The 27,723-nt window shown below is 52.5% G+C and overlaps 2 protein-coding genes across 3 annotated transcripts; one reads left to right on the plus strand and one right to left on the minus strand.

Moving 5' to 3' along the window:
• Nucleotides 1-54: 54 nt before the first annotated feature.
• XKRX (XK related X-linked) lies at nt 55-11,646 on the minus strand. 2 transcript variants are annotated; one of them, XM_071569309.1, is made up of 4 exons: nt 11,523-11,646; nt 4,493-4,847; nt 2,239-2,498; nt 55-1,404 (listed from the first exon to the last, which is right to left on the minus strand). In XM_071569309.1, exons 2-4 carry the CDS (start codon nt 4,783-4,785, stop codon nt 659-661), a joined length of 1,299 nt encoding a protein of 432 aa, XP_071425410.1. In that variant the 5' UTR covers nt 4,786-4,847; nt 11,523-11,646; the 3' UTR covers nt 55-658. The 2 variants fall into 2 exon arrangements, with proteins under 2 accessions (XP_071425410.1, XP_071425409.1); XM_071569308.1 differs by lacking the exon at nt 11,523-11,646 and adding an exon at nt 11,201-11,474.
• A 1,668-nt stretch (nt 11,647-13,314) lies between these two features.
• ARL13A (ARF like GTPase 13A) lies at nt 13,315-16,301 on the plus strand. Its single transcript, XM_071569717.1, has 7 exons — nt 13,315-13,380; nt 13,800-13,819; nt 14,855-14,925; nt 15,182-15,431; nt 15,776-15,881; nt 15,965-16,107; nt 16,196-16,301. Exons 1-7 carry the CDS (start codon nt 13,315-13,317, stop codon nt 16,299-16,301), a joined length of 762 nt encoding a protein of 253 aa, XP_071425818.1.
• The last annotated feature ends 11,422 nt before the right edge of the window (nt 16,302-27,723 follow it).

Raw genomic sequence — 27,723 nt, forward strand, 5'->3', positions numbered from 1 at the left:
TCCTTGGAGGGACAGTCCCCACCCTCCACATGAGTCACTGCCAGCACCCAGACATGCAGTCACAGCAAAGTTTCTTTACTGCTTAGAACAGTCCCAGTGGCACCCATGGCCTGAGGTAACTGCATGCATCCTAGCAGCAGGTGGGGGTGAAGGGGCACCCCAGGGGCTGTGCACTGGACGGCAACCAGCTTGCAGCAGCACCCCACAAATCCTTGAGCTGTAGAATCACAGAATAGTTTGGGTTTGAAGGGACCTCTAAAGGCAACCTAGTCCAACTTCCCTGCCATAAGCAGGGACATCTTCACCTAGACCAGGTTGCTCAGAGCCTCATCCAACCTGGCCTTGAATGTTTTCAGGAATGGAATGTCCACCATCTGTCTGGGCAACCTGTGCCAGTTCCTCACCACACCGATTGCAAAAAAATCCTTTCCTCTATCAAACTCAAATCAACCCTCCTTCATGTCCTTATGTAAGGTCCTGGGCAGGTGAGCACACTCCTGTCCCTCTGCCACTGTGAAGACACACTGGGACCTCCTGTCACTGCAGGACCAGGCAGTGCCTGGCTTGTGCCATGAGCATCCTCTGGCTGCCAGTGCAGCCCAGTGCTGCCCATCCCCATGCCAGCAGTCAGCTGGAGGAGAGAGGTGCTGGCTGTGCCTCAGACAATACTGTGCCTCACACCGGGCTCAAAGGGTGCCTCGAGGCACAGTGGGGTCTCTGGTGGGTGCTGATGGCAGCAGACACAGTGCAGAAAGTCGGCAACGTTGTGCCGGAAGAGCTGACGGCAGGGGTGCAGGTACTGGAAGAAGAGGAGCATGAAGTAGATGCCCATGCAGTAGCCAAGGAGCAGCTGCACCACCAGCAGTGGGGTACACACGTTTTCATAGACATCCGTCTTGAAGAAGTACCAGAGGATGATGAGGGCAGTGTTCTCTGCCAGCCGGGCCGTGTAGTACACGGCCAGGCGGCCCCAGTTCTGCGACTTGTCAATAAGGTCCCGGTCGGCCAGTTTGAGCTGCACAGCCGACCAGCAGAACATGTTGATGCTGGCATAGAGGAGGGTGAAGGCACAAAGCACCACCACCGTGCCTACATGGCTGAAGTTCTTCTCGATGTTGTCAGGCAGGCGGGTGCCACTGCGCCAGAACTGCACCCAGGGCAAGAAGAAGACAACCAGCAAGTTGGCCAGGGCAATGGGGATGATCCAGTGCTTGAAGACCGTGCTGAAGAGCACAAGGACGGCCACACGGGTGGAGATCTCCAAGCTGCGCCACAGCACGATGCAGAGGAAGGCCAGTGGTCGCAGCTGGACCTTGTAGTCATCATACTTGACCTGGATGGCCAGGACATTGCAGACGAGCGCTCCATAGGTGACCGACACGAGGCAGATGCCCATGAGGACAGCTGCAGAGGGAGAGAGCAGGGAGTCAGGCATCATCAGGGACTGGGCTGTGTGTCCAGCCTCTCTGCTGCCCGGAGTGCAAAGTGTGAGGTGCCAGATCCAAATGGAAAACATGGGGTGCCAATCCTGCATGAAAAGTGCAGAGTGCCAAACCTTGGGACTTGCAGGAGGAGGCTCAGTGTGAGCACTGATGGGACAGCTCACAGCTGGTGGTGACAGTCCCCATGATGAGGTGGCTTTGGGGGGAGCTGCTGGCAGCAGGAGTTCTGCCCAGCTCAGTAGCATGCCAAAGTGGGAGTTACAAGCTTGCTCAGGCACATCCACCCCCAAGCACATAAACATCCTGGGAGCAGTCAAGGGAGCCTGGGAGTGGGAGCGCTGGGCTAGGAGCTCCAGCTGTTGGGAAAGGTACAGAAAGATCCAGTGGAGGGACTGTAGGGAAGCCAGAGCCTGTAGCTAGATGGAAAAAAAACTAATGGAGACCGGAGCAGGCTGGGACAGGGACCTGACACTTTTATGGGACAGGATTCTGGGTGGATGGCATGAGTGTGTAGGTCAGATATCCACAAGCATTGGGGCTGGGAGCAAAGCCTGGGACTTCAGTCATGGCCAACTCTTCCCACTGTCTTCAGCCTCACTGCAAGCCAGAAAGCAGAGAGCTGATGAGTGCCCAACCCCTGCGAGTTGTGCTCCATGTTTCAGGGAGTCTAGTGGCAGTTGTGTCCCCAGAAATTATTATTTGGATTGCTTGGGTGCCACATTGGCACACACAGCTAATGAGCTGCCACTGTGCCCTGGTGGGGTTCCTGTGGGGCCCACGTGCCAGGCACCCTTACCTCGGGCGACAGGGACGTACTTCTCCAAGACACTGATGTAGAGCTGGACAGTGAGCTGAGGGGTGGAGCCCAGGAAGGCCTGGATGACTGCCATGCGTTTGAAGGCGTTGCGGTGCGTGGCCAGCCGGCGCTCTGAGTGGCCCACCTCCTGCTCCATCTCCACCTCATAGCCTTTCCGCAGCTGCCTCTTGCGAGTGATGGTGACATAGGGCTCCTCCTCCTTCCCTGATTTGCAGTACACCAGCAGGGCCTCCATGCACCTGTGGGGACACAGGAGCTGTCACCCCACCAGCCGTCACCCTGTTAGCCTCCCCACTCCTGGCACCTCCAGCCCCACCTTTCCTGGTGCTGGCCAGACCCTGCTCCTGCTGAGTGCAACCCAACTGATTTGGGCAACTGTCCAGCAGTACTGTGGGCAGTTCCTGGCCCTGAGATGGCAGGATAATGGCAGGGTAACACCAGGACCATGGGGATGCCTGGTGGGTGCTTCTCTGCTCCAGCACTCGGGGTGAATCATACGGGGCAGGGAGGCAACAATTGTCTCAGTGAGTGGTGAAACAGCTGCTGCAAGAGATGCAGCATCTAGGGTAAAGAAACAGTGGTTCTCCTGGGAGCTACAGCTACAGGAAGGTGTTAATCACCCTTGGGCTCTGTTTTCCCCACTGGCAAAAACATCTTCCTCTAAGCAGAGGCAAGAGAAACTCTGATATTGCCTTTGATCTCTGCTCTTGAGCAGAAGAAGGCTTCCACGCTTCCTTCTTGGTGGGGACAGCAGGAAGGGAAGTGCAGGCTGAAGCCGTGTGTGACATGGGCAGATAAGACAGCACTTCCGCAGCCCCTTTTCTGTGGGGCACCTTCACGTGTGGGCAGGGATGATTTTCTCCAGTTCTCCTTCCCACTGCAAGGGCAGGGGGACCCCCAGTCCCTGTACACACAGCCGTGAGGTGGACGTGCATGACCAGAGGCAATTGTCAGAGGAGGACTCATCCAACAGGCTTGTCTTATGCCTGGGGACCAGCTAGCTCTGGGACCAACAGGATGTCATTATTTATGAGCACTCATTAGAGCAGCAGAAATTTATCTGTATCAGACCCAAATGGAATGAGGCTTTTGGATAAATTCTCTTGACAGATCAGGCCAGTGCTCATAGCTCATTGCAAACTCTTAACAGGAAAACAGTTTCATCCCAAAGGTTCGGCTTCAAGAGCAGTCTCAGCTTCCCCCCAGTGCCCTGCCAGACCTTCTCGGCAGGCTGGGCTCCATCTCCAGCCCAAGCAGCCAGATGAAGCAGCCTCTTCCCGGCAGCTCCAGCTGCCTCTTGCAAGCAGCCAAGCACCACCATAACCATCTCAGACAGCCTTGGTCAGTGTGGTGAGACCCATGACACCACTGTGGACCACTGTGGGCTCGCAGCAATGGGGTGAGGTCCCCTTAGACACCTTTAAAAAAGAGATGTGGTGACAGGGATGCCTCCAGTACTCTGCTTGTTTCTGGTGATAAAGGAAGTGGGATGCAGGCCACTGTCTTTTGGCAGCTCTGTGGGCCCCAAAGACTGGCTCCTGATCTGCCCTTGGGGGAAGGAGTCCCATGGAGATTGTGGCTCTGCCTTGCCTCCTGTGTGCATTCTCACTGCTAAGGGTGGGCAGGGTGACAGCAACCCGGGAAGTACTGCAGCATTCCCAAGGATTGAGAGATCAGCACATCTCCAACTTGTGCAATACCCACTCGCTCACTGTCCTCTTCCCATCATGGTTCAGTGACTCTCCAGTTCCCATGCCAGACCCACTCCTGCACCCAGCTTCTCTCCTCCCTGTCCCATAAGCCCATCCGTTCCAGGCCTCGGGACCTTCTCTGGGGGCAGGACCCTTGGTGCTATTCGCCCTCGAGCACCCAGCCAGGATTCCCATATGTGCTCCCCTCCTAAGCATGGGGAAATCGCAAACCCCAGACGATGGGGGTACCTGTGGTGGCAGACAGGACTCTGAGAAGTGCTTTTGCAGTAGCGGGGATGCAACAGGCTAGCGGAGCCACGTCCTGCCCGGAGCGGGGTCCAGCAGGTAGGGAGGGGCGAGCAAGGGACCCCTCGGGCCGGGAGCAGCAGCAGCCCCGGGCACGCGAACAGATGGCTGCTGACACGGTCCCCCGAGGCGCCCGTCCTGCCCGGCACAGGTTCCCGCTTTCATCAGGTGCCCGCGGACGTGCCAAGGGTCTCCGTGTACCTGCCGGGGGTCCCCGCGACCCCCGCTGCGCTCACCTGATAATGGGCCCGAGCTGGAGCAGATGCATGAGCAGGACGAGGGGGCGGTCGCGGCTGATGTCGCGGTGCACGAAGGTGAGGGTGAGCTGCACCAGGACGGAGGGGCAGACCACGAAGAAGATGGTGAGCGCCAGCCAGAAGCGGTCGTCGGAGTGGCTGTAGGAGAGGCAGAGCACGGTGGCCGCCGCCCCCTCCCCGCAGAACAGCGCCGTCGAGAAGACGATGCTGAGCGGCAGCTTCGCCCGCGACGAGGCGGCAGCGGGCGGACAGCCCTCGCTCGGGCCGTCCATGGCTGTCCCAGCCCGGCCCAGCCCGGCCCGGGCGCTCAGCCCCGCCGCGGCGCCATCCCGGGCTGCAGCGGAGAGAAGAGCAGCGCTGCGGGGCGGAACGGGGCGGGGCGGGGCTCCCCCGCCGCACCGAGCCCCGACGGGCGGCCCCGCACCGGCACCGCGGTGGAGCCGCCCCAATGGGTCGCGACTGTCCAGTCCGGGGTCTCCCTTCTAGGTATGCCAGCCCCACCCTGCCCGCCACCCTCCTGTCCTGGGACCCCCCGCCCCTAGCTGCTGTGCCCTAGCCCCTACGAACCCCTTGCCCCAGGACAGCCCCACCTGTGCCCCTGCCCCTATAGCCCTGCCTTTGACCTGGATCTTCTACCGAGGATTCCCCATCACTGCAGGGAAACCCCAGCCAAGGACAACCCGAACACGGCCAGGACTTGCAGCACCCACCCTGGAACTCCCATTCCCCCAGCTACAGTTCTGTCAACCCCCATGCTACACCCTACATGTGCCAGGGGAGAATTGTTGGCAGCCCCAGGGACAGTACGGTCCCATTGTGGGGTGGGAGAAGATGCCAGTGTAGGTGCCAACCCTGCCTGCAGCAGCCAGCTGCCAGAGAGCTGCCTGCACACACTACTGCCTCAGATCTGGGGGCTGACCCCAACTCTGGGGACCGGCCCTAGCTCCAGCCTGGGAAGGGTATGTGCAGCCAGGCCAGGGCACCCACCAGCCTATGGCCCTGTGCTCTGTTGGGCAGTGTGTGAGAGGAAGGGTGTTGCCAAGGGAGAGAACACTTTGGTATCTTGTAAGCCAAGCTGTGGCAGGGACACCTCTTTGGGTCTGGCAGGTGGCTGGTGTCTGTATCAAGGTTTAGGTAGAACATTACAGGGGAGATGTGGCTCCTCTATCCTGGATGCTGCTGCCTCCAGGTAGAATGTAGTGATGATCACCTTGGCCTACAGATGAGAGTGCTATGGTGATGCTGAGTCCTAGACAGTGCTTATCCCATCACCTTCAAGGACTCTGCCTTCAAGATGATGGGTTATACACACTTGCTGACAGAGCCAAATCTCTAGTCACTGAGCCCACCACTCAGCCTCACATCCCTCTTCTCTGTACCACCTTGATCACCTGTACAGTGGTGGGAACACAAGGCTGTGTGGGCTGCTCCCCACCTTGATGGCCGTGGTGGTCCCTGCTCTGCCCAACACACACAGTGCCCCCAGCACCAGCCCTGCCCACAAGCAGTGGTGTGGGCACAGCCAGGGATGCACATGCACTGTGTTGTCCAAGCACCCACTGTCTTCTAGATCCCTCAGTCCAGCCTGGGCACATGCTGGCTGGCTGAGAGAGAGGGACAAGGCAAAGAGTATTTGACATTGGCCCATTGTCCCTGGTTTACGCAGACCATGATTTTTTAGGTAACTTTTAAAAGGTCCTTAATGCCCATCACTTAGCAATCAGTTCAGCTCACAAGGAGGTCCCCATGCTAGCAGCAGACACTGTGTCCACTCACTTTCCCCATGCAAGCCAAAAATATACAACCTCCCAAACCCCATGCACGAGAGTTTTTCCCAAGAGTGTTACCAGGGTGGAAGCATTACCTGGTAATGCTATCAGGCTTATCAGCCACAGAGCTGTGAATAAAACCACCTGAGACCTTGGAGGTCGTGTCTCATGCAACAGCATTTCCCACACAGAAGCAACCCCTGTCCCTGCAGCTGCTCAGGGCTTTTCCTTCCAAGGATGAACAGCTGCTTCAGGAAACCACAAACCCCATGAGCTCATGGGGACTGGTCTGACCGGCAAGGACGAGAGATCTACATGTGACAGCTTAGTTCTGGTATGATAGTTACATATTTTCAAGCTGTTTTTGGAAAGCAGCCTCTCCAGAAAAATCTCCAGCAGTGCAGAGGGTGAAGGGAAGTGTCCAAAACACAGAAGCCTGCCACCATCCAGCAGCCAGCTGGGCTGGGAGCTCTACACAGGAGCATCTGTGCCCAACTGGGTGCTTTGTGACAGCATATTGTGTGGTGCTGCCAACTGCACCCACAACTCTATATGACCAGCAAGAAAGACGTGCCCTTTGTACCATTTATGAAACTTCCACTTACCGAAATTAAAAGCATTCCCCAGAAGTCTGGCAGGTCACCAAGCCCTCAGCTTAGCAATGCCTGCACTTCGACTCATCGTATTTTTAATTTTCCCTGCTTCATGATGAAATACTTAAGAGCAATTGTTTAAGCAAGCAAGAATTCCAGTCCTGTATCCATAAGCTCCAGCAGCCGTCAAGAGGAATGAAGAGGCAAAGCCTCACAGTGCTTTCCACACCAGTTATTATCCCATTTTCTGACCCAAGCACGAAGAGGCAGCATGCTGTTCTCACTGTGAGTCATCTCTCCAGCCTGACTCCACCTGTCCACAGCTCAGTGCTGTAAACAGCAGACAGACCATAAAAACTGTGTCACAGAGAATATCAGCCAGTGATCCTGTCCCTCTACCCTGCCACTCCCTGTCTCTGCCAGCTCTGCACTTCTGCCTGTGAGCCCAGCATGGCTGGGGTTGCGCAGACACCCCAGGGTGCCACCATCACACAGCACCTGCATGACCCAGAGCTGCCACAAGCCAGCAGGGATGGTATGGGCGCTGGGGATGTCCTACCAAGTTGTTCCCACGTACAGTGGCTGGATCCTGGGTGACTGCTGGCTGGCTTTTGTTCTGAGCCTTCCCAAGAACAGAACAGTCCCATGGTTGGTGGTGGTGAAGTGAAGTAGAATCACAGAATATGTTAAGTTGGAAGGTGCCCACTAGGATCACCAAGTACACTGGCTCTTCTTGAACTTTGTCAGGCTTGGTGCTGTGACCACTTCACTGGGGAGCCTGTTCCAGTGCCTGACCACTTTCTGGGTGAAGAACCTTTTCCTGTTACCCAACCTTAACCTTCCCTGACTCAGCTTCATGACATTAAGTGATGCCAAAGATGATGTGAAACTTCTCTGGAAGTGCCCATCAGGATATAACCCAAGGTTCCAAACAAAGGGGGACTCTGCTGGCTTCTCATCTGCCTGTATCACCTATCCTGTATCAGGATAAAGGCAATGATCATCCCCCTGTACTGGGCACTGTTGAGGCAGAACCTTGAATCCTGTGTTCAGTTTTGGGCCCCTCACTTCAAGTAAGACATTGAGGAGCTGGAGTGTATCCAGAGAAGGGCAATGGAGTTGGTGAAGGGTCTAGAGGGCTAGTCCAATGAAAAGCAGCTGAGGGAGCTGTGGGTGCTCAGCCTGGAGAAAAGGAGGCTCAAGGGAGACCTCATCACTCTCTACAGCTACCTGAAGCCAGGTCGTAGCCAGGTTGGGGTCAGTCTCTTCTCCCAAGTAACAAGATACAGGACAAGTGAAAAGCAGCCTCAAGTAGTGCCAGAGGAGATTTAGATTGGATACTAGGAAATAATTCTTCACTGAAAGGATGGTCAGATGTTGGAACAGGCTACCCAGGGAAATAGTGGAGTAACCATCCCCGAAAGTGCTCAAAAAACCTGTAGACATGGTGCTTGGGGATATGGTTTAGTGGTAAACTTTAAAGTGCTGGGTTAATTGTTGGTCTCAATGATCTTAGAGGTTTTTCCCAACCTTAATGATTCTGTGATTCTATGATCTCTAGGACCACTTAGAAAATTGAGGAGTTTAGCTGGAATGCAGGTTACTTCTGTTACAGCAGCTCGCAGAAGCTCATGTCTTTTCCAGACCTCACTGTCAGGAGCTCGAACAGGAAAAAACAGGAAGTGGGAAGGAGAAGTTTTCTCTGCACAAGGGTGGCACAGTGTCACCTGAGTCCCCTCCCCATATCTTGCTACAGGCATCAGCATTCAGGAGTCTCCCACTACCTGAGGATGCCCAAGGCACTAGCCTGAGTCCCACTACCATGCGTGGATGTCAATTCTCTTGTCTCCACAAGGGCCTGCCCTGCCTTGGAGAGCTTCCCAGCTTCATTAATATCTTAATCCCAGCCTTTATTATTTTTTTTAATCCCAGTGTTCACACAACACACTTTGCACAAAGGGCAGTGGCAGTGGTGGCCGCCAGCCATGGGAAATGCAGGGTTTGCTGTGCAGCTTTTCCAGCCCCTTGGACGCCTGCGGATGTACCAAGGCATTTGTGTGTGGGAGCCAGGACTGTATGTGGGGTGAGAGCAGGCTCCCTCACAAGTTCTCACTCTCAAAATAGCAGTGTTGGCTTTACACATGCCTGTCTGGCAGCTCAGCTCCTGTAAAAGGAGAAGAGAAAAGCTGTTTGGAAAAGACAGAGAGCTCCAAGCCAGAGCCCTTAAAGTGCCCAGGTGGAGAGAGATGCCAGCATGCTCTTCAATCTCTCCTTTTCTCTCCTCTCTGCACTAGGACCCAGAGCAGACATCACTCCCAGGGTGCTTGTTGGGACATGCCAAGAGCATGCTGCTGCCTTTCCAAATATAGCCAAGCACACAGAGGTGGAGGCAGCTGCTCGGGGTGTGGGGATAGCCAAGCTTCCCCACTTCAGGTCTGAAACCACCTCAGGAACACAATCTGTGCTGGGGGTTAAACATTCAGCTAGTGCCACTCAGAGCAATGCTGGGGACATATTGGTCTCCAAAATGCCCCGTGTGCTGGATTAAGTGGAAATCACAAAGTGCCTCCCAGTTTGGCAGCAGTGAGCAGCGGACACAGTTGTGCCCTCTCAGTGCAGCCACTCCACCCTGATCAGCAGGTGGAGGAATCCATGAGCCAGGGATTTTTTCCTTAGTTTGGAAATAGCTTTGCAAATGACTGGTTTCCACAGCCTAAACTGTTTGGATTTTGCATTGCTTTCTAAGTAACTCAGCTGTATTTTTTCCTGCCCCAGCAGCCTGTGGACTAGTTTTTGGCTGGAGAAATATTTATTCCATTTGCTTCATCATGCAACTGCTTTTACCGCTCCAGTTCCTCATCCAGCTTTGGTCTCTGGTCCTGCTTGGAGCAAAACTGATGCATATGCTGAGGACCTCATATCTCTAAACCTCTAAGTGGAAGCTGTGTTGAGCCCCCTGGGATCCAGGCACTGGGCTCAGTGCTGCCAGAGCTGGGATGCCTGCCTGCAGAGACAGTCCATGTCACTACTGCCTCATGGCTTCAGTTCTTTAACAAGAAAGCAGGGTTACCTTTGGGTCCATTTATGTCTTTGCGATAAATACATGTTTTGAAGTTATGCCTCCTTGGCTACAGTCCCAGCTCAGGCAGCAGGAATGCTGTAACTCTAAACGAGGGAGGAAGGGTTAAAATTACTTTTAATTAAGTGATTCCCCTGCAGGTCCCACCTTCTGTAAGAGTATACATCCCTGGCAGTGTTCTAACCCAGCCAGAATGTGCCTGCACCTGCCCAGGCACCCTGGCAGGCAGGAGGGGTGGTTTACCCTCTCCTATCTCCCATGCAGGAAAGCAGCAGGAACACTGTAAAGCTGTTAGCAAAACCACCACGGGAGCCTGTATAGGGCTTGTAGCCATCCCAGAAGCTTCCAGGAGCTGTGTGCATGGCACAGGAGCAAGCCGGCAGCTTATCTTGCAGCAGGGAGCAGAGCAAAGAGAGTGCTCAAATCCAAACCTCTCCTAGGAATTTGTGTGCTTTGGCTGGGAAGCACCCTGCCAGGAATTGGGTGAAAAGCAAACAGCTCCCTGCACATTTCCTGCCTGCCTCTACGTCCAACAGAGGGTGATGGTTCCAGTGTGGGGTAGCAAAGAATGCACTGGAAAAACAATCTCCTTTACCCGAAATAGCTTGTGGAATGGTTGCTGGCAGTGGGATGCAAAGTATCCATGATCCCCGGTACCATGCCAGCAAACCTTCCTGGTGCCCCAATTCTTCACCAACAGGTCTCTGTGTCACAGGCTGTAATTATCTTGCCTTTCCAGCCTGACTGCAGGGCGTTCATCTGTAATTAGCTCTTAGGATTTAGGACCTGGTATGATCCGGGGTTGTTGTTAGCCACCAGTGCCATGCTGGGATTTAAAGGGACAACACAGATGTTTGCATATCTCCTACCTCAGTGTGCTCTCCTACAACACATTAAATAGAAAGATGAGTCTCTCCTCAAAGCCTGTGTGTGACCTTGTCCACCACAGATCCCTTTTTGGGCCGAGTTGATGCAGTTCCAAGCAAAGCAGAACAGCTTGCTAATATTTCCATTGGGACTTTTTGATCTTTGTCATCAAAGCTTGACTCTGGTGTCACCCCAGCTCAAGACTTTCCATAAAGGCAGCAGGCAGCCCCTATAGCTCTGTGCTGCCCCTCATGTTCCCTTGCAAACCATCATTCCCCACATGAAAAATCCCCAGCCGTCCCCCCCAAGCTGCTCCTTGCCCCAGGGGTGTCAGGCAGGGTTCCCAGTGCACCCAATTCTGGTTGGGGCACGTACTCACAGGGTCTACGGAAGCCAAGGCAGGGCAGCCCGCCAGCCCATGTTCGTCTGTGCTTCTCCGCGGTCCCTGTGGTTTCACTTTATTCCCTCTCCTGCAACACTCCAGCAGGCAGAAATAGTCCCAAAGCATGTGCCGCCTTCTGGGGAGCAATGCCAGGGGCCAGGCAGCCCCAGCACCTCAGGCACAGCCCTCCCTCAGGGGTTCCTGTTGGCACTAGAGCGTCCAGCCCAGCACTGTGCTGGGCACAATCCAGTTATAGCTCTAATGAGGAACATCTTCATCTATCTGTCAAGATAATAAATTCTGCCTTAGAGTTTCTCACCTGGCAACAGTCACCAAGGAAACAAGAATGGCTGCTGCGGATCCCCACTGGTGCTGCCTGGGGGGTCTCAATGGCCCTGGCACAGGGTCTCCAGCTGCACCTTGTCTGGTCAGCTGCATGAGCAAAGGGCCAGCCACCCACTCGTAACCTGAGCCCAGGCACAGCAGAACGCTCATTGGTGCAGGTTTGGTCCTTGCACCACCTCTGCAGAGCTGAGTGTGGGTTTCATCAGATTTGGGGTGGATTTTGAGGTTTTCTTGGCTGTTTATCCTGGTGTGTGTGCACTGGAAGATGTGAACTGAAGCTGCCTCAGGTTCCTGGGTGTTTCCCTGCCCTGGCAACAGTTTGACCAGGGATTTTGTGCTCTTGTGCTAAAAGCAGTAGTACTTCAAGTGCTCAGAGATCTCTGGAAACCCATTGGTGCCAGAGGGAGATGAGCTTTTACTGTCCCTCAGGAACCTGAGCCACTGCCTCCAGGGCTGCCTGACACATGGGTCTTCCCTATTTATAGCACCCGTGGTCATGCCTCCTCCTGTGCCCTGCCAGGTTGTCCATTCACAGTGCCACCCTTAAGCACTGAGGCAGGCACTGACACTTTCAGTAATTTCATATCTGGTACAGCTAATTCTGCAAAAGGCATCCCAGCCTCATGCTGTTTGTGAATCTGCCTCTGACACTGGTCCCAGCAGTTGCTGGCAACGAGGAAAGGCCAATGGGCTGGGGACAGGGATCTGTCCCTGGGTTAGGCTAAAGTAGTTGAGTTGCAGCCACTGCCAGGCCATCAGCAGCACAGGGTTGACCAGTCACCCCAAATATGGCACGTGGCTGTGATATCAGAACAGAAACTTCCTCCATCAACCACTAGCTATGTGTGGCTCCCTGCCCATGGCACAGTTCTGGGGCACCTCCCTTGCCTAGGGCAGCTGCTGAGCTTCCCAATACCATGAGTGGCTGGGGAGAGGGGCATGGGGCTGTGCCCAACTTGGGCTTGCATGCCTGGGGCCGTCCTGAATGCCAAGCAACATCTCAGCATCTTTGGCTCATGGGTGGGGCTCTGCTGGTCAAGGTAGTGCTGCTGATGCTGGTTGGTTTAGCATGGACTGGTGTGAGGCAGTGGACTCTCTGTTTGCTCCACAGTATGATTTTTAAAGGATCTCACATGCTTGTCCTTCTGGACTCCACTTCCCTCACCCAGATCTCCTGCAGCTCAGACATTCCTGTGTGATTTCTTCTCCTCCACACACAACAGCAACAGCGGCAGCATGCCAGGGAGGGCAGCTCCTGCTGGGAAAAGCAGCAGGAAACCTGAGAAGCAAGATAAGAACTTCAGAGTTGCAGATCAAGGAACTGGGGCTTTTTTCCTCCACTTCCTGCTCCGTTGTCTGTGGGTCTCCACTGCTTCTCTAGGGCTGGCCAGTGTTTCTATCCCAAGCAGTGAAGGACCTGCTGTCACTCAGGCATTGCCTTGTTGGGCCATGAAATACAAGCAGTGAGCAGTGATGTCCTCCGGCCAGGCTCAGAGTGGGCCCTGAGTAGGTACCAATTCTGTGCACACCATGAAGTGGGTGCTCCTTCCAGGGGCTACAGAGAAACATCCACACAGAGATTAGGCAACAAGGAGCCAGGAATGCTGTTCCTTAGAAGGGGAATTAATTCAGCTGGAACCCCCACCATAGGCCGTCAGATGTCCCCACTACAAGTCATTTACACTGGTGATGGAGGCACAAGGCTGCCAGCACCACAAGAATGCAGCAGGGTGGGTGATGCACTGCTCAGCACAGTGAGCGGCCCCATGACATACCACGTCCCAGCGGCCACTGGCCTGGGCCGACCCACCAGGATTAAGGAGCCTGCAGGAGTAAGTAATGTAAATCCAGATTAGATTTAAGCAGCTACTACGCAAAGAGGATGTGAGCAGGGGCTGTGTGGTGGGAACAAGCAGGTGAGAAGCTGACTGGCACCTCTGTGATGTGAGGGGCTGTCAGGGCAGGGGCAGACCAGCAGGTCTGTGCCCATGGGGTATTGCCCACAGGGATGGATTTTATCCCCAGGCTTGTTTTGTGTGGACTAGGCTGGAGGTGGCAGCATTGCTGGGCCGTGGGACAAGACATCACAGGATGAGATGCTCCCAGCCATGGGGAGAGAGCACAGGCAGGAGAAGAAAGCACAGGGAGACGCTGGGCTGCTTGCTTTGTAGGTGCCAAAGAGAGGCCACCTCTCCACACTGGGCTGCAGAGCATGTTCCACCTCTTCTCGCACTGCTGGTCTTGGCTGCAGGCCATACAGGAGCCCATCAGGTAGGTCACTGTGCGGGCTCCTCAGAGCTCCTGGAGGGCACAACTTTTATCTGTGCATTTATCAGTGGTGAAGGCACCAGGACTGTAACAGGGTGAGAGTGGTCCCCATTGTAGGAACTGTCCCCAAACTGCTGAGCAAGGCACACACTTGTCCTCGCTGTCCCCCTAGCAGGCAGGAGCTGGCAGGCAGGGAAGACCGCTGGGCAGGGGAGCATATGCAGGGAATGGTCCCAGCAGGATTTCCCCCATGCAAAGTGAGCAGCTCCCTGAAAAAGCTGGGGTGGATGCACTGAAACACCTGCTGTGTCTGTGTGTCGGGAGACATGGATTAATTACTCTGGGACAGCACTGTAAGGGGGTTTTATGGTCCTCTCCCTGAAGAGAGGACACCTTACCTGCTGTAAGGCTGGAGGTGGAGCTGTGCCACCCACACAGCCTGGTCTGTATATTTAAGGAAGAAAACAATACTGCAAATGATGACTGTAGCTTGTCAAAAACAGGGAAAACTTTCTTTGTGTGGCTGTGGTGGAGCACATTGCTGGAGATCAAACAGGACTGTTTGGCAACAGCAGAAACCACCTGAGTTCAGGCAAAAGCTTGCAAAAAATGTTCTTGCTACCTCTCCCTAGCTGTGTATACTCGTAACTTACTGCCAAAGAAACAATAATAATTGACTGCATACAAGGAAGAGTCATGTTGGCCTGTGTACACCATTCCTTAATCCTGTATGATATGAAAATATATCCTTGCCATAGAAACCACCTTGAAGGCTCTGCAGTGTGGCTGTCCCAAGGTGGTGGGGTAGATCCAGGCACTTGTGCCTGTTATTACCCTGTCCCAGCCACTGGGAACTGTCCTTGCACTTGCCCCCAGCTCAGTCAAAGCCTGTGTCACAATTCCGTCCCTCTCTTAGCTGAAGTGCAGCTGCCATAGGCAGGGGCCCTTGTGTAGGAGCCTGGGGGCCTCTGGTGGTCACAGCTTTCCAGGGAGCACAGCCTTTCTCTGGGATGCTCATCTGCTGTTGTCACTCTGCAGAAAGGTGACCCTCCTTGTTGCGGGGCTGGACAATGCAGGGAAAACCTCTGTCATCATGGACATAGAGAGAGGTGAGGATCAGCACAGCCCCAAAGCTGGCCTTGGCTGGCAGCAGCAGCTTTATGGTCCTTTTTAACCAAGTGCCCAAGTCTTGAAGGACTGAGATCCCTAAAATACAGCCGCTGTTCTGGGGAGTTGTACAGGGCACCAGCTGTGCCCGGGCAGCCCTGGGAGTGGGAGCAGGGTTGTGGCTGGGGGAGGAGGAGGCACATGCCACAGGGGAGCTCCCAGGCTCCTGTGCCAGCTCTCTGCCCTCTCCCCACACAGTGCTGGGCGCTGAGGTGCTGCCCGACGCCCAGCCCGGCCAGACCCGCCTGCGGGTGGAGAGGTTCGAGGTGACGCTGGTGGACCTGCCCGGGGGGCAGCGGTCCCGCAGTGCCTGGCGCAACCACTACAGCGGGGCCCACGGGCTCATCTTCGTCCTGGACTCCAGTGACCTGTCGCGGATGGAAGAGGTCCGCAAGGTCCTGAGCCGCGTCCTGAGCCATCCCGATATCTCCGGGAAGCCCCTCTTACTGTAAGGCTGGGTCAACGGGATGTGACGTGCGAGGCTTGGGGTGAGGGAGGACGTGGGAACCGGTTACTGGAGTTCTGGGTTGCAAGTGCATGGTCTGCTGCGGGGATGTGGTGCCCAGGGAGCTGTTGGGGATGCTGGGACATGAGGACCCCCTTGATGCTTGGGAGATATGAGCATCGCTGGAGAAAAACTGGGGAGGGGGCTACAGTGCCAGGCAAGGACTGGGTCAATGCTTCAGCTAATCGCAGCCAAACTGTGTGAAAGCACCCAGCCACCCCTGCCGTCACGCAGCGAGGCGCCCAGAGGCGGGTTGACGGCCACGCTCCACTCTCTCCATGCCCCAGGCTGGCCAACAAGCAAGACGTGGCGGCCGCGCTGTTGCCCTGCGAGGTGATCGAGCGGCTGTGCCTGGAGAGTCTGGTCAACGAGAACCGCTCGCCCTGCCGCATCGTGAGTGCGGGGCTGGCTCCGCTCCCCGCTCCTTGCGGAGCTGCGCTCCCCGCTCCTCGGGCTGACCTCCCGCCCGCCCGCAGGAGCCCTATGTCGCCAAGAGAGGCACCCCCACCGGCCCGGCCCGTGCCACCCTGCAGGGTCTGCGCTGGCTCCTCCGCGCCGCCGCCGACCCGGACCCGCCACCCGACGCCCCGACAACGCCCGCCCCGAGGGCCGCCCGCAGGTGCGTGAGAGGCTCCGTAGGTGCGTGTACCCGTGCCCACCCTTCCCGTATAGCGCTCATCCTGGAGCCCGCTGTGCTCTTGTCCCAGGAACCGGCCGCCCGACGGGGAGCATGCTCGAGAGGATGCGAGGAAGAACGGGGATAGCCGGCCGTTGCGCCCTGTCTGCCATCTCCTGCCCTTGGTGAGTGAGTGAGACCCTCGGCATAGGATGGGATGGGATGGGATGGGATGGGACGGGATGGGATGGGACGGGACGGAAGGAGGGTTCCATCACCTTCCTCTCATCCGCCTTCCCCTGTCCAGGAGGAGAGCACTAAGGGCCCGAGGAGGAGGAAGAGGAAAGTGAAAGCGAAGAAGAAGGGCTTGGGACAGCCAAGCCCAGCTGATGAGCCGGAGGGACCAGGAGGAGGGGGTGACAACCATGCAGGGACTGCCGGGGGGCTGCTGCTCCACAACAGGGTAGGGCAGGAGGAGCCTGTGCCCACCAGGATAGCTGCCCCCCACCCAGGTAAGAGAGGGCTCTGGGGGGCTGCCATCACTGCAGACACCAGCATGTCAGGACCCCCAGAGCCACCCTACTGGCAGGCTTTGGGACTTGGCAACATGGCAGAGTGCAGGGCCACTGGTCCCTGCCACCTCCATTAGATTTGCTCGCAGGCCAGATGAGAGCAGAGTGAGGTCACAGGAGGAAGAGAAAAGAGAAGGGGAAGAGGAGAGACATCTCTGAGCTTCTCCACAGGGGATGGTGCACTGAGGCGATGAACAGCTGTGGACCTGCCACCAGCAGTCCCCTCAGGTTGTTTGGAGACAAAGGCATCCTCATTCAGGTGTGGTGCCTGAAATGTTGTATTTCTCTCTCCAGTGCAGGGTGTGAAAAAGAAAAAGAGGAAGAAAATCAAGAATAAAATTAAATCACGGGAACCTTCTGTGGAGCAGCAGCGTGAAGAGGTCTCAAACACCTTTGGTTGGTATTTCCCAGGACAGATTTTGCTGAAAACATCAGGGGGTCTGGCCTGCTGGCAGGGGGCCATGAACTATGGTGGGGCACTTGGCCACAGGGTGCTTGATGTGGGGAGATGGGCATGAGCAAGTGCAGCTGCAGGGCAAGTTGGCAGCTCTTGGGGAGGCAGATGATGCTGCCTCAGCCATAAGGTGGAATGTGAGGAGGCCACATGAGTGCACTGTGCTTGAGCCTGGGGTGTCCTTGCAGCCCTCACTCAGCGCAGGTTACCAGGTGAATCCTGGAGCCGGCCCCTGGTCAGTGCCTGACTATTTCCCTTCCTCACAGACTTGTACCGCCGGGCGATGCTGGCTCTGAAGATGAGGCAGGAGCAGAGGAAGAAGCCATCTACCATCGCTCCCTGAGTAGGGAAGGCACAACCCAGAGGTTGTGTGGTCCTAGTGAACTCTGACTGCAGTGGCAAAAGACCTATGCAGGGCTCCTGGGGTGCTTTTCCTGGGCTGGCAACCCTGGGCAGTAGGTCCTGGGGCATGAACAGCATAATTGCCATTGGCGTGGCTTGAAAACAAGGGATTTACAGGGGTGAGCCAAACTCCCTTTGTAAGACACTTCCCTGGCAGCCAGGCGGCAAACTCATCTGAAAAGGGAAGAGTCAGCCACTTGCTGACCCCTGTTAGTATTCTGGGGAAGAATCCATCTAAACCCAGATTAGTCTATGGAAGAGAGGAAGATCAGAGCAAACATCCTGGGGGAAAAGCCTGCATCTTGAATTGACCTATACCCTAGAAAAGCTGTCGACGTAGGTCAGGGGCTGACTTGGCCCATCAATCAGTCCCTGGCTACTGCCTGGAGCAGTCTCATTTACCACTGGTGAAGGTGGGAAGACAATCCCAGGTGGTCTGCAGAAGACCTTCACACAGCCCTCAGCCACATCTGTCAGTGCTGTCAGGACTCCCTCGCACTATGGAGGAGGGAAATGTACATGTTTGTGCATCCAGCAACCTGTCAACAAAAGTTTAATTTCAATGGCAGCTGGTAGTGAAGGCTGCTGGATGCTCCTTCCCTAGGATCATTCTTCCTGATGCTGCCATCATCCCAGGAGGGACAGAGGTGACCTGCAGGAAGTACAAAATCCTCGCGTGTCACTGGCAGCCTGGCACCCTGCAGCTCCTGGCAGTCTCTGTTCTGTGCTCAGCTCAGCTTTAAGGGGGACAACAAGCAACATTTGCATCCCATCTGTGACACACATTATGTCTGTCAGAGCTGTGCTTTTACAGGGACTGAGCTGTGCTGGAGGATTGAGCTCGTGCTGCCGGTCTCCAGTGGGGGGCATGCACTGGGAAACAATCCTCAGTCCTGAAAACACTTTATGTGAAGTCAGGACTGGGACGGTTTTCTCATAACCCCAACAGTGTTAGGACTTGAACTGTGCATTAGTCATCTCTGTTCTGTGATTACTGATTAACAGGCAATGCCTTTGTGGTCCATGGGGAAGGAAAATCACCGAAGTCCCTGGAAGGGCTGAAAAGGGAAAAGAAGAATAACTGTGGCTGCACTGCCTTGCCAGCGTGCTGCAAAGTTTTGTCTAACTCTGCCAGATTCAACTGTCAGTGACGATAAGGATTAACTGAAAATAAACTGTAAATAACAAGCACAAAATAATGCTGACCTGTAAATACATCACTTTTAGTAAACCCTTGTCTCTGTCTGGTGGAGCTCCCTGTAATGTCAATGCTGTGGGCAAGAGGGAAGGCAGAGACCTGGGCCTGTGGAGCCCTTTCTTCTGGGATGGATCAGGGCTTTGGATGCCCATGGGGTTCCAGTCTAGACTGCCAGCCAGGTTCCTTCTGCCAGGGTCACAGATCAACACAGGATCACAGGGAGAGGAACATTTAAAATCTATACCCTCTAATAGTCACTTCTCACACCTACTGGGTCTGGGAGGAGGCCAAGCACAACTGGCACCCCAAAACAGCCCATGGTCTGCTCACTGTGGCTCCAGAACTGTGCACAGGACTGGAGCCCAGCGGTCTCGGGAGCGCCTGACACAGCTGGCTGCAGCCATCTCCCTCTGGTGATCCCTGCAGCTCCTGGCACTGCAGCTCCTCATCATGGGCACCGGCAGCCATACAGGGACACAGAGAGCCCCATATGACATCCACAGCCAGAGAAGATGGCCAGCAAGGCAAGTCCAGAGGCAGAACTGGCCCAGCTGGTACTGCTGGGCAGTTGAAGGAAACTTTCCCTGAGAGCCAGGTTTAAGAAACCATTATGGCTGATCTAACACATTTTCCCTGACATAATGATCTCCAGCGTGTGGTGCAGACAGACAGTTAAAATATATTTCAAAATTAACCTCCCTCTTCCTGATGCTTCCATGGGTGTAGAACAGTTAATCCCTACTACAACCAGGAGAAAATCCCAGTCTCCACCCACCAGGATACAACTTCTATGTTCTTTAGAAGGTGAGCAGCAACAACTACATGTTAAAAACGGTCTCTCTCAAAACACCTCAGAAATGAGATGTGATCAAGGATAAATCAAAGGACATTAATTAGTGGCTAATCTGTGCCACTGGATAATTGGTTGGGCTGATTCTGTCACATGTGAGAAGCAGTGGCTGTAGCCTGCACTGCCTGGGGAAGGAAGGGTGGGCAGGTCTCCTTTTACATGTTTATCCTCCTTTTATTCATCGTACATCCTGACAGCTGAATAACCACCAAGGACAGGAGGTCTCTGTGAGCCATGGTTCTCGTGGCATCCCTCTCTGGTGCAGCTTTGCCCAGGCTGGTCCTGGAGCATCCAATTTGCTGGTGGTACACTGAGGCGAGGTGTGGAGCCCGGCAGTGGTTCTTGCGTTGACAAGAATGTCCCCAAAAGTGAGATGGTGGTGAGTGATACCCTTCCATAAATTTTGGGTTTGTTGGAATGTGCAGGAACTCCAAATGTGCTGAGATGCATGAAGCAATGCCCAAGCAACTTCTCCAGGGAGACACAGTTTCTGTATCTTGTGCACGGTATCAACAGCATTTTCTGCAGGGAGGACTGGAGCCACCCAGATGACACAATCCTGCTTTGCATTTCAGCACTTTGATATTATCTAGCAGATCCTTCTTTTCCGGTTTCTGGAGAAGCCATCTCAGGAGAGTCAGGTTAGGTAAAATCTGGTACCTGCTCTCCCCAGAATTTTCATGGTGCCCCAGCCTGGGCTGCAGCTCCATTTGTTGTAAACTGGTATGTGAGTTTTGCATTTCTGCAGCCCATAGCCCCTTGATGGTGCTCATTCAGGGATCCATGGCTGCCAGCATGGTCACCAGCAGCTCTGTCCGTGATATGTGTCCTGTAGGATGAAAGCAGACAGGGACAGAGGGAGGGAGGATGTGTTTGTCTGAGCTTTGCAAAAGTTGGTGTCAGTTTGTATGGTGCCAGAAGGAGATAAAGAGGCATTTCAGTGAGTGCCTGTGGGCATACACCTACACAGGGCACAGCCGGTCCCATCTCCTCATACCAACATTGCTTTGCACAATCAGATTCTTTCCTGATGCTTGTTATTGCTATCAAAAATTGACTACATCAGCAGGAAGTTGAATAGTAAGAGAGAGACAACTGTGCTCTTGAGAAGGGAGCTGGGAAGAGCATTCCTTGGCCAGCACTAAAACCAATGTCAAGTACTCTGATGTACAGGTGTCAAGTCCTTGGTTTCCAGGGAGTAGGAAGACCTGGATAAGAGCCTGAAAGATGGGTCTGTGTGATGAGGCTGCCAGCTCCTCTGGCTGCATCCATGGCCTTGTTGTGCTTTCTTCCACCTCATTACACTTCTCTTTCTGCCCACTGGCTGGGCTTAACCAACAATTACACCATACGTTATAGCTCCTCTTTGCTCCTCTCTACCCCCAGGAGAGGATGGAGAAAGTGATGCTGACTCTGTAATCTCCTCTGAGAACACTTGACTTGTCCCAAGGAAACTTGACCATGGAAGTTGGTCTTGAGATGCACAGGTATCTCTCCTGCTACACATCCACCATTGTATTTTATTATTAAAAACTCAATTGGTGTGTTTTTTCCCCTACATGAGTGTTTCTAGAGGAATGTGAATCATTGTGGGTCCTACCATTGTTTTCAGTTTTCTAATGGAAACATCCTTTGGGAGTCAGGCTTCCTGGCATCTGTAGTGAGGATGGCCCATGCTCTGAGGGGCAGGACAGGGAAGGTGAGGCTGGTCCTGGGGTGCTCCACACATCAGGGAGCTGTGGGGTGGCACAATGAAGCAACAGCCAGACCTGATAAGGGAAACCAACTCAACAAAAAGGCAGAGACTTGTGATTGTGTGAAAAACATAGTGATTCTTTGTTCACTCCTTCACTAACCCAAATTTATAGAAGAAGCAAGGAAATAGTTTTGAAGAGCACTTCAGACACTGGAATTTGAACTTTAATTTAGGGCTGTAAAGGCAACTAAGTGCAAGTGGTTCAGGCTAATGATGTTTTGCAAGTCAAATGGAACTGATCACATCCTGTGGGGTGCCTGCAGGTGGTTCTCATTCCCCACCAGCTTACCCATAAATCCCATCACCTGTTTTAGGGCATATATACAGCCAGGGCAAGGGTAGGGTTTTCCCAGGTGACAGAATTTGGGGCTTGGAGTGGTTTGGGTATTTTCTGTCTGCTTTTGGCCAAAGGTAAAGAAATTGATAAAAAAATCTTCAGTTCCACAGTAGTGGTGGCTGGTGGGAGGTAAGTAACCCCTGGTCCTTGGCTTTGCTAGCCCTTGGGATAGGGCTGGGAGGTATCACAAATGTGTTGGTCCAGCAGTGCTAAGGTGTGGTGTTCTTTCTCAGGTTACACTGTTGTCTGAAAGCTGGTTACACTGTTTACATACTTAAATAAACATGTATAAGCAAGGTAAGTGGATCTTAAGCCTGGGCTTTGCCTTTTCAGTTGATAAAAGCCTGGGGTGGATGGTTTTTTTGAGAAGCTGGTTGCTATGTACACTTTCTCATGCTTGCAGCACCTACCCTCTGTCTCTGACCTGGTTGGGTTAGGCATAAGGATACCCTTGTGGAAATTTCCTAGCTGAGATAGAAAAACCAAGTGTTGAGAAGTACTTTCACTTTTTCTAGATGAGCTTAGTGGAGCACAGCTGACTTTCATGAGACCATTCAAAATATTGAGCTGAGAGTTGCTGGCATGTAATATCGGGCAGCTCTCAACACATTGAATAATGAATAAACATGCACTGGGTTTCTTTTGAGTTTTTGTTATGAATTGTAGATCCTCTGTTGTACTCCATTCAAAACGAGAGCTGGAGTATTTGCTGTTATGAATTCTGCAGAACTGTTAAAAAAGCAAGACTGAATTCAGGAAAAGTAACTCCTTAAGTTTCTCTTAGTTGTTATGAGTCTATCAAGACTTTGTGGGGAAAGAGAAGATAATGACGACTAAAAAGTGAGAAAATATGAAATTTTTCCTTTTCTAGGTTAAATTAGCTTTGTTGGAGACATTGCTGCTGGCAAAATGAAGAAGGATATAATCAAATTTATTTAATGGATGTATTTATCTCAGAACACAAGAAATGTGCAAGAATCTGAGGTGTATAAACATGTCACATTATGTACCTATTTACTGGTTTTTCCTCTCTTTAAAAAAAAGCCTACTTTTTAAAAGGACAGACTGTGTTAGCTAAAATTGTTAGTCTTTCACTTTCGTAAATTATCATTCTGTAAGTCACTGCATATTTGAATAGGTTATTTCAGACTATGAGGGGAAAGTGCCTCTTGAGAAACACTATCAATGTGTTAATTAGAAGGAGGTTTACTACGGAATATCACTGGATATGGGATCAAGAGCCAATTTATTAACAAAAATTTTTCATTTTAAAGTCCTTTGCAGCAATCAGAGCTTAGGCGTTGTCTGTGAGAGAACTTTCACCTTATTAAATTGCACTTGTATTTCAGTGCAGCTGAATTTAGCAAGACTCTAGCCCAAATCCATGACCTGGTGGCATAAATCTTGCTTTCCTCCTGAGGTTTCCTTTGATTAGACTTTATACCCACCTTCCATTCATAGTGCAGCTGTAGGAGAGGTTTGGGGCTGATTTTGTAGGGCTTTTGTTTGTGCTGGGGGTTTTTAGCTAGGCTTGTGTTCATAGGTTGCAGGTACTTTTGCTACAGAGGTCTGAGATCTGTGCCCTATTCTAGCCCAAAAAACTGTTTGTGGAGTGAAACTGATTTAAAATGCCCTTGAGGGGTGGAGAAAAGCATGAGCAAGTTCCCTTGCATGATGGACACTGCAGTGTGATGCTGCTGCTGAGTCAATCATGTAGTGCTCTGTGCAGACTCTGAACTTGCCTCTTCCTTCCTTTTCCTAGGAAGACTGGAGAAAGCCCAGAAGCACTCCCTGGGATGTCCCTGTTGTAGGTTATGACTTCTCAGAGGAAGTAATAAATCTGAAGCGAATGTTTTTGGTACAGGGTGAGAGACAGGACTTAGGGAAGTGGTACTGAGTGATGTGCTCAGCTGGTGCTGGTCAAGCCCTGCTGATCAGGTGGAGGGATGGGATGTTCAGGCTTCAAGGGAAGCCTTGAGGCACGGCTTCATGCAGACCCCTCTGCAGATAGTTACTTTCTTCCTTCATGGATGTTTTGCAAGTATGATGTAATCCCTCCTTATAATGCCCCGGCCTCACATGAGCACTCTCTGGCCACTCCCTAGTGAAACCTATGTTTGCCATGCAGACAGGCATGAGGGGAGGATGAAGTCTTCACCCTACCCTGCTCAGGTGCAATGCCCAGAGATGCAACAGCTACAGGCTATAGGGAGGACTCCTGCAAATACAGAATTTGGGTGATCCTGGTTGCTTTCAGACAGTGAGCTCCTGATCCTCTGGCCCCTGGTCATCCCTGTGTATTTGAAAGTCTCAGGTGTGAAGAGACAGGAATTCTTCCTTGGCATTTGCTGGGGGCAAAAATGTTTTCATTTCTTATAAGACAATATATGTCACCAAATCAGTGAAGGATCTGCCTCATTCAGGAAAAGCAGAGGAAAAAAATGGTGTTGTCAGCTCCTCCTTGGCATTTCCCACAAGGATCCTGACACATTCTGATGTATTTGTGGGCAACACCAGAGTGCAGAGACTCTGGCAGCCCTGAGCCAGATCTCACTTTCCCTGATGGAGATGGCCCTGGAATTGTTCTCAGGGGAAAGAATCACGTTGAGAGTGGGTAGCTGTGGTGGTAGCCAATAGTGAGTGTCTTTTCCCGATACTATTGCCCACTGTGAGAAGGAGCAGCAAGTCAAGGGGAAGGTCATCCCCTTACACTAAATTAGCTGCTGATTTACTTTTTTTTTTTACATGGATTAACAAGATCTACTTCAAGCTGTAGCAACATTAAAGATAAACCTGTAGTACTCATGAGACAGTGCGATGGATCTTGATGAAAAGCCATACATCTCTATTGACTTCATACTTCACTGGATGTTATAAAAATCCAACGAACAGTTTGAAGACGCGGAAAACCGATTGCCTGTTCTACCGACAGTTCTTCATCCTCCAAGTGGCCACACGATGGCAGAAGAAGCAAAGAACACGGCAAAAATAAGTGTTTAAAAATCCCCAAACCAAATAATGCAGTGAGGGTTAGTGTGTTTCCCAAGGTCAGCGGGCAGCCTGGCTCTCACCTACTGCTGAGCCATCTGCGAGTTTCAAAAGCCTCCATCGCCATGGACAGTAAAAACAAAGGTTTTCACAAGACACAGGAAAGTATTTTCTGAGTGGATTTAATGGACTCTGCAAAGTTGTGAGTAGCTCGTGGCAATCCCTTGGGCCACTTCATTCTCACTCTGGCTGCAGTCTGCTGAGAGCTTGGCTGATGTACTGCAAAACTTGGTTTTGATGCTAATTGAAGTAGTGATGGGGCTCAACCAAGCTGTATTGTGCAAAATTCTCCATAGGACCTGTCCCTTGTGGTGCTCTCGCCACGGGCAGAGCACGCCTGGATGTGGGATGGAGTCCCTGCCAGCTCTGTGCAGGAGGTCTTTTTGGTACTGCCTGTGCCACGTGTTATCCACACAGCACGTGGGATTAAAAGCCATTAAAACCAGATTGCCCTTGTAAAAGACCTGTGAGCTGATACAATTGTTACCAAATCAACAGTCGAATCGATCAGAGGCTGTTCCAGGGTGTGAAATAGCACAGTCAGGGCTGTTCCTCTTTGTGGGGATGGTTTCTGCTGAGATGGGGGTTTCACTGCACCGAGGCCACTGTGTCAGCAGCAAACAGGGGAGAGGGGAAATGACAGCTGCCTTGAATTCTCCAGTGAAATCCTGCCTTTGACTGTTTGGGGTTAAGTAAGGAGATGGATGGATTTAAGCAATCTGGTTCACAGCAGGGCACTGGTTCCCTGGCTAAGTATGGGAGACCAGACTCATCTGTACCTGCTGGACCTATTTCATCTGGCTGCTCCTTGGAAGAGGGTCTGTCTCGCTATACCTTAGCCAAAGCCACTGTTGGCAGTGCATCAAAGATAATTTTCTAATGCTTAATTCTGTTACACAGTCCAAGTCTTGGATTTTAGTTCTAATGCCAGCAAACTTTGAAATGCTCATGTCTTCATTTTTTTAAAACTAAACTTTGGTAGGGGCTGCAATTTGTACAGTACAGGAATTGTTAGGACAGGTGCAGCTGCATGAATCCTCTCTTCTGCTGGTTAGACCAAGTCCCTTTCTTACTACTTAATGTAGGTAAAAGATGGGGAGCAACTGTACCTTGTAGGAATACACTTAAGAGAAGAATACAGTTCTTTTCTGTGGGCCAGCTAAGTCAGTCTGCCTTGGCCTTTAAAAACAGAGGTGCCTGACTTCAAAGGCTGTTGGTTCACTGGGCACTGCTGGTCTGTTCAGCACCTACCACAGCCTTGCAAAAAGAAAAATGTCTGGAAAGAACAGCTCCTTCTTCTAGCCAACACAAACAGGCTGGAAAAACATCAGAAAAGTATCCCAAAAGTGCAAAGGCTGCAGGATAGTGTCGGTCCAAGTTTAGTTCACTGTTGTTTTGCGGGGGAGGGAAGTCTAGAGCTAAACTGGTTAGGCATGATATAAAGATGTTTAACAATTCCCATTCATTATTTTAAAATGTGTTTCAAACTGCCTAGCATTGTTTTCTAGTTTCCTCTGTTGTGGTTAGGCCTTTGTGTGGAAAGGTAAGCAATGGCACAGCTGCACAGAGAATAGTGGAAAGGTTGCACTTGGGATTCAGAGAGGGCTGGCTGTGCCCTAGGGAATGCTGCCTTGCTCAGCAGGAACGTGGGAGCCTTCATGATCCATCTACTGCAGCCCTGGGATAAAGTGGGGTTAAAAAACCCCCAGTAGACTCCTACCTGTCCAATACTTGACTGCTATTTTGGTGCTTGGGGTAGGCTTTCTGTAAGAGCTCAGATATATCACACTGTATAAAACTGCCAGACAGTGGGTGCTCGAGTAGAGTAAATGTGACTGGTTTTAGCCATAGTAAAATCAATATGATGCTATTCTTGCTTTAAAAATGCTAAGTAAAAAAGAAAACAAAACAAACAAAAAAAACAAAACAAAAAAACAAACAAAAACCTGTGGGTTTTCCAGGTCTCTGGAAGCTGGCAGTTGCTTTCTAAGTCCAGTTGTGCCACAAGGTGGGCTTTGCTCTGTTGCCAGGGAGAAGCCAGCTTTGAAACTGGAGTAATGCAAGCTGCTGAAATGACAGTGGCCCCTAAGTGCTGGGGTCAAAGAGCCTGTCTGCTCCTGAAGATGCTTGGGTCTGTCAGCAAGGGACAGCACCAGGAGAACTCCCTGCCCTGTGCTCCTGCAGAGGATATTGCTCTAGAAAAGGTTGTTCTATTACCAGGCATTCAGGATGTTGAAAACGTAATAAAAACATGTCTATTTTGTTAGGTTACATCTTGTGTTTCTCAATTCTGGTGGTTTGTGTGGAAATAAATATTCTCATGCTCTGTGCCTGCTTGACTACGGAGAAGGTTCGTGAAGGAAGCATTTGAGATGACTGTTGCTCCCACTCCCGAGTTATCCCAGCTAGAGGGAAGAGAATGTGTTCATCTTGTGTGCTGTGGGAAGTCTGAAGGCACCAGGGATTGCTGTGCAGCTCTAGGTTCAGAGGCTGCAAAAGTGCCCCAGGGAACTGGCTTGGAGTTGTCTGAGCCACCAGGCTGAGTGAGCTGCCTGTGAAGGGTTTGCAGTGGGGAAAAGTAACCAGAGACTCTAAACACCTTCTGTGGTCAGTCATGACTTAGGGAAAAGGCTCTAAGATGTTATCATGGCTGCTTGAGCATCACGATAGTGACTGGGCTTCTGTTCCAGAAGAGGGGAGGACTGTGTTCTTGTAATCTGGAAAGCCAACCATGTCCTGGGCTGCATCACCAGCAGGCTGAGGAAGAGGATTCTGTCCTTTATTCCACTCCTGAGACCTACACCTGCAGTGCCATGCTCAGCTCTGAAACTCCCACCATAAGAAGGCTGTGGACCTGTTGACACAAACTCAGGGGCAGCTATGAAGATGGTCTGCGGGCCCCCGTCTCGTCCCCCGGCCCCTCCCGTCCGCGGTGGCTCCCCCGTGCGGTCGCCGGCGGTACTGCCGCACTCCCAGGCTGCTCCGGGGCGGTTCCGCCTCCC

Source organism: Pithys albifrons, chromosome 14 (assembly GCF_047495875.1).
Source record: "Pithys albifrons albifrons isolate INPA30051 chromosome 14, PitAlb_v1, whole genome shotgun sequence".
Taxonomy (NCBI): Eukaryota; Metazoa; Chordata; class Aves; order Passeriformes; family Thamnophilidae; genus Pithys; species Pithys albifrons.